The sequence below is a fragment of the Carlito syrichta genome, unplaced genomic scaffold (genome assembly GCF_000164805.1).
Source record: "Carlito syrichta isolate Samal-C Ts95f unplaced genomic scaffold, Tarsius_syrichta-2.0.1 Scaffold142918, whole genome shotgun sequence".
Lineage (NCBI taxonomy): Eukaryota > Metazoa > Chordata > Mammalia > Primates > Tarsiidae > Carlito > Carlito syrichta.
The window spans coordinates 79,370-85,411 of NW_007087014.1; the positions used below are offsets into that span (position 1 = coordinate 79,370).

Here is a 6,042-nt window from a genome sequence, read left to right on the forward strand (position 1 = left end):
CAGGGCAACTTGGCGAGCCCTCATCTCTACAATAAATCAAAAAATCAGCCGGGCGTGGTAGCGTACGCCTGTAATTCCGGCTACTCGGAAGGCTGAGGCGGAAGGATCGCCGGAGCCCAGCAGGTCGAGGCTGCGGAGGCCGGGAGCGGCCACAGCACTCCAGTCTGGGGCGACCGAGTGAGACTCCAACTCAAAAAAAAAAAAAAAAAAGGACAGCTCTCAAGCCATGTCTCTTGCCTTGGTCTTGAGAGGCTTTTAAAGGGTTTGAAAAACAGCTCCTGCTGTTTAAACCAGGCCCCTGTCCACACTCTGAGTCCTCGAGCTGCCTCAGTTTGCCTGTGTCTCCACATGCCGACATTCTGTCCCCTTCTCACTTAAAAGCCCACAATGCCCATTTCCGCAGCTCAAGTGCAGGCTCCAGGCGGGACCCGTGGCACTGACGGCTCTTCCCACCAGTGCCCCAGCCCCTCTGGGAGCAATGTTTGAAGAGTGCACGTGGACAGTGAGGCATGTCTGAGCCCTCAAGACAAAGCAGGGGACAGTCCCAGGTGCCACCCTGAGCAGCGGGGGGGCCAAGGGGCTAGGGCGCTTGAGAGACAGCCTGCAGGAGGTGAGGGGTGGCATCTGCGGAGGGCACAGCCACGCAAAGGCCCCGTGGCAGCAGTGTGCCTCTTGGGCTGGGGCCATCAGGGGCCCTTGGGGTGATGACCAAGGACACAAGCACAGGGCCCATGAGGTGACACCCGGGCAGCTGCAGTCACTCAGGCTCCTGGGTCTAAACACAGGAAGTGCCCAAAGGGAACCAGGCAGTGGCATGGCACATCCAGCAGCTGCCTGCTGCTTGCATTTCCCATGTGTCACTCGTGCGTCTGTGTCTCTGGTGTGTCCGTGTGCCCACAACACCCATGTATCTGCACCTCAAGCTGTCCATGTGTCTGAGTCCTTGCGTCTGGGGTTTTTACCCCACAGATGTCCCGTCCAGAAGTGACTGGTGAACATGGTACCAGTGGCCACCGGGACATATGAGTTTGGCAGCAGAGGGGGCTTGGCTGTCAGCTTCTGCCCCGCTCACGTTGAGGGAGCCTCGGGACCCCACTGGGACGCCTACTGGGTCAAATCCCAGACTCCAAGTTCATGTGCTCCACAACAGGACATGAGGTCCTGGGGAGCGATGCCCTGTGCAGCGGCTGTCCTGGCCGGGACTCTGTCCTCTGCACCTGCTTCTTCAGGATGCAGCCATGGGTCACTCGACGCCCCCCACGGCCTCCGCTCCAAAAGCCCAAGCAGCAGGGTCAGTGTGTAGGGAGGCAGAGAGTACACCTGGTACTGGCCCACGGGAGCTTCTGAAGGCTCCTCCAATGAGCACACATACCCCCATCTCCCGGGAGGCAGACCCCAGGCCGTCATGCCGTGGGCACAGCTGGCAAGAGCATTCGGCAGATGTGCCCCTCTCCGGAGCAGCCGGCCCCAGGGTCGCCACCACCACCACTGCCCATCCAGCGAGGAAAGCAGAGGAGGGGCCCAGCGCCAGCCCCACAGTGGCCCTGTGGGTCGACAGAGGGCTGCGGAGAGCCCCTGGGCCAGGTGCCCAGTAGCTCTGCCCCCAGGAGAGACAGATTCAGTCCCCACGTGACTCCTCCAGGTCAGGAGCTTCTCCAGGACACGTGTGAAGCAGGAGCTGGGATCAGCCACCCTGCCATCCGGGAGATGCCCTGCCTGACCTCGCGGCACTGCGCCATGGAACATCAGAAGGGACAGCGTGGAGGACTCAGTTCCCTGCGGACGTCAGTGGGATCTGCTCGTGGCTCACTGGACCCCTGACTCTACGTGACCACCGAGGACCGCATCGTGTCACCGGTGAGCCCCTCTGATGCCACCCATGTCTGCAGAGGCCCCAGCCAAACCCTGCAATGAGGCAGAGCAAGGGCGCCGGTCTCACGGCCACTCTGGGGTAGGTGTGGCGGCCCCAGCAGTGTGGGGCCAGCTGGGCTGGGAGGGCAGGAGGGAGAGGGCTGGGGACGGCTCTGGAGTGACTGTGACCCTGTCCCGGGTCCACCCAAGAAGGCTGGGGGCCGGGTGCTGTTCCCCTTACCGCCTGCACCCACTCCCTTCCTCAGTGCCAGAAAAGGATCCTGACTCCTGTGTAGCAGCAGAGGGTGCCCCCGCCTTGCTCCCCCACCTTGAGCCCTTGAGGCCGCATGGACACTCGGGTCCAAGTACCACCAGGCCCAGCCATGACACCCCCGCCTTGCTCCTGCCTTGCTCCCACGGGCAGCAGGCGCCCACGGGTAGGGTTCTTGGACTGTGACGAGCCCAGCACTGGGGGGGTCCCTAAAGGGACCAGAAGGCAAATGCCACGGACACACTGGGCAGCCCCTGGGAGGGGCAGACACCCCCTGACCCGCGAGTCTGCTCTGAGGTGAGTGTTCACACACAGTTCACAGCAGCCACGTGGTGGAGGGCGCTGTGGTCGATGAGTGGTACAGGCGGTCCAGCCATGCCACAAGTGCCCACGAGGGAGGCTCCGGCCGGCTGCAGCAAGGGGGACCTCGGGGTCATGCTGACGGGGAGCCTGGCGCGGGGGCCTCCGAATGGGTCAGTTTCCATGAACGCCGAGAACAGGCCGACCACAGTGCCAGGAGGCAGGCTGGCGTGCCGGGTCAAGGAAGGGCATGCGGAGGGCCTGGGCCGGTCAGGGTCCTTTGGAACGAGAATTTCTAAGCTGACTATGGCGATGGTCACAAGACTGGCTGAGCTAAAACCCCTGAGCTGTTTGCTCTGAATGGTGGGCGTGGGGTATAAAAATAGTCTCAATAAGCCGGGCTCAGTGGCTCAGCCTATAATCCCGTGCCTTTGGGAGGCGGAGATGAGTGGATTGCCTGAGCCTGTGGGTTCGAGACCCGCCTGGGCAGGCGAGACCTCATCTCTACAATTCATCAAAAAATCAGCCGGGCGTGGTAGCGCGCGCCTGTAATTCCGGTTACTCGGAAGGTTGAGGTGGAAGGATCGCCGGAGCCCAGCAGGTGGAGGCTGCGGTGGCCGGGAGCAGCCACTGTACTTCAGGCAACAGAGTGAGACTCCAACTCAAAAAAAAAAAAAGTCTCAATAAAGCTGTCAAAAGACATAAAAAGTGGAAAAAAACGATTTAAAATGAAAACAAGGATGTGGCCCTGGGATGACTGGACAGGCGAGGGCTCGGTGGGGCTGCCCATGGTGCCGCAACCCCCACACCGTGACTCCTGCCAGAGCTCGAAGGGGGTGGGCAGTGCTGCCCTTCTGCTGAGCTCACGCCACGAGTCACCTGGTGTGGGCAAATTGGAAAACTGCTATGGCTCCCAGAACCGTGAATGCCCCCAGCACACTATGGCACCCCAAACCACCAGGGCCCCCAGAACCACCAAGGCCCCCAGAACGGCAATGGCCCCCCAAACTGCTAACGCCCCCCTGAGCCAACGGCAGGGAGGGCACAGCGGGAACAGCACAGGGAGATGCCGGCTGCGGCAAGGAGCCCTGCAGGGACCTCGCGGGCTGGAACAGCCCTGACCTGCAGGCTGACGGGAAACCTGCTGCCCACAGCCCGGCCTTCCCACGCGGTGACGACTAGAGCACTGGGACTGGTGGGTGGCAGGCTGTGGGTGCTCTCCACCCTCTAGGTGAGACTCGCGCTCACTGTGGAGACCAGACCCTCCCTCGGGTGGCAGCCAAGGGCAGGCCTCATGCTCCTCTGAGGTCTGGGGACGCAGGGTGGGGCTCGGACATGGTGTGACAAGTCACAACAGAAGAGCTGTTGCTGCCCAGTCATGTGTGCATACATCTGCCCCTCATGGGGGATCAAGTGGTGCAGACACGAGGTTAGCAGCCACCCTCCGGCCTGCCTCCCCAGGGCCTCTTCCCACCTCCTGCCTCCTCCAGGGAGGCTCCAGACAGCTCTTTCAAGGTGTGGCCCTGGTGCCAGGCGGGCCCCTGATCTCGTGATGGCTGGGCCTGGTGGTACTTGGACCCGAGTGTCCATGCGGCCTCAAGGGCTTCCAGAGGCCAAGGCAAGGGATGCCTGTACTAAGCCCGTGAGGCCAGGTGAGCCCGAGCAGTCGAGACGACGGTTAAAGACCAAACCCCAGATTTTTCCTCCCTGGCGCTGCTTGACACCGACTGGACATGGTGCTCGTGGCGCTGCCGTGTGAAGGCACGATGCCCCAGCACCCCCGAATGTTCGCACCAACACAGAGGGACGTCCCAGGGCTGGCTCGGCAGGAGCCAGTGGCTCCAGGGGGGCCGTGGGTACAGTGATTCTGAGGCTCCCCTCCCTTCCAGGACCCCGAGAGGCGCAGGCGAAGTCCTCCCCTAGAAAGGGGCTGACTGGCTGCACAACGGAGCCCACTCTGCCCACAGGGGCAGGAGTGAACCTTGGCACGGCGGGGGGGGGGGGGGGCGTCTCCCGATCCTGTTCACGCTAGTCCAAGGTTCACCTAACGGCCAGCTATTGTTTTCCCCGGAAGAGCACATCTGAAAGGTTACGTTTCAGCAACTCTGCAACCATTTATGTATTTGGGAACAAGTTACAGACAGCCCTCAACTTCCCCTGGGGTTTCCTCCCAGAAAACCCATCCTAGTGGAAGACATCCTAAGTCGAAAACGCACTGGACACGCCTGATCCCCAACACCCTGGCTCGGCCTCAACATGCTCAGATGCTCACGCCAGGCCATGGCTGCAGAACCAGTCAGCCATGCGCATGCTGGAGAGCGTGGAGGCCAGCCTGCGCTTGGGGGTGACCGTCGTCGCAAGAGCATACTGGACCGACTGCACAGCACTAGATCGGAAAAGGTGGACATTCAGGGCGCCATTCCTCCCGGATGTGCACTGCATGCATGCCATCCTAAAGTCAAGAAGTCATATGTCGAACCATTACATGCTAGGGACCCTGTTGACTCAGCTTTCCTTGAATCTGGAACCTCAGCACTAAGAGCAAAGCCTTGAATGCCATATCCACTGGCCCTGTCCAGTAAACGGTGATGAAAACAAAAAAAAAATATCCTCCTCCAGGACAGCCCCACAACATGGGCCCTCACAGAACCAGCCCAGCAGCGAGTTCCTAGGCCAGGCCCGCACCCCAGGGTCCCGGCAGCACTGAGTTGGCCAGGGACCAGGGACACTGTCTCCTCCCCAGACTGCCAGAAAGCACCACCGCAGAGCACCTGGGTCCCTCATCTCCTAATCACCCCTGGGTCCTGAAGGTCCCCAAGCCTTCATGCCCACCCACCCTCGGGGCCACCCCAGGAACAAGCCTGGCAGCACTCGGCTCCTGCGGCCAGCCCAGGGACAAGGACCTCACGCTGCCGCCGCGGGTTGTGGGTAGAGGATGGTGTGGAGCTTTACCAGGTCCCAGTCTATGCTGCGGAAGAAGGCGTGAGACTTGATGTCAGAAAATCCTGTCTGTGGCCGGCAGCCGAGCCTCTCTTTGGGGTCCTAGGGGTCAGAGGTCAAACAAGGACAAGTCAGCCCCAGCAAAGAAGCCCCGACTGGCAGGCCGTGGGGGGCAGGGACCCCTTTCCCAGTGAGTACATCATGACCCTCAGCAGCCCCGCCCACCTGCTGAGCTGGACACTCCCGTGTTGAGGCCCCGCCCCTGCTCTCTGTGTCTCCACTAGGGCATCGCTTCTCACTGTCTTATTAAGTCTGCAGCAGGGCTCGCCTGCCAAGTCAGATGTCGAGCCCATGGGACCAACCCAGGCTTCAAGGGCCAGCAGCGTGGCTGAACCCTGCCCACCATGCTGAAGTCATAGACCGGAGGAGCCGTTCACACGGCCAGACACGTACCTTGTTTAGAAATCCTTTCAGGACGTGGGAGGCCTTGACAGAGAGGAAGCGGGGGATCCGGATGGGCTTCTCCAGGATCACTGCGGGGGTCCAGGACATCCATGCTCAGCAGGAGCCTGCACCCCCAGGATCCGTCCTCCCTGGGGCTCCCAGGGCAGGGGGTGGCCCAAGCTTACAGGCAAGTGGACGCCTCTGCATGCTGACCACCAGAGGGCGCTGCATGGACA

The 6,042-nt window shown here is 61.6% G+C and overlaps 1 protein-coding gene across 1 annotated transcript in view; it reads right to left on the bottom strand.

Moving 5' to 3' along the window:
* Window positions 1–6,042, bottom strand: part of PRKCZ (protein kinase C zeta) — a gene marked incomplete at its 5' end in the record, with an annotated part of 100,904 nt that overhangs the window by 3,422 nt on the left and 91,440 nt on the right. The window contains 2 exons of the mRNA XM_021708557.1: window positions 5,375–5,464; window positions 5,816–5,919. Coding sequence (XP_021564232.1) covers window positions 5,375–5,464; window positions 5,816–5,919 — 194 coding nt within the window. The remainder of the gene's footprint in view (window positions 1–5,374; window positions 5,465–5,815; window positions 5,920–6,042) is intronic.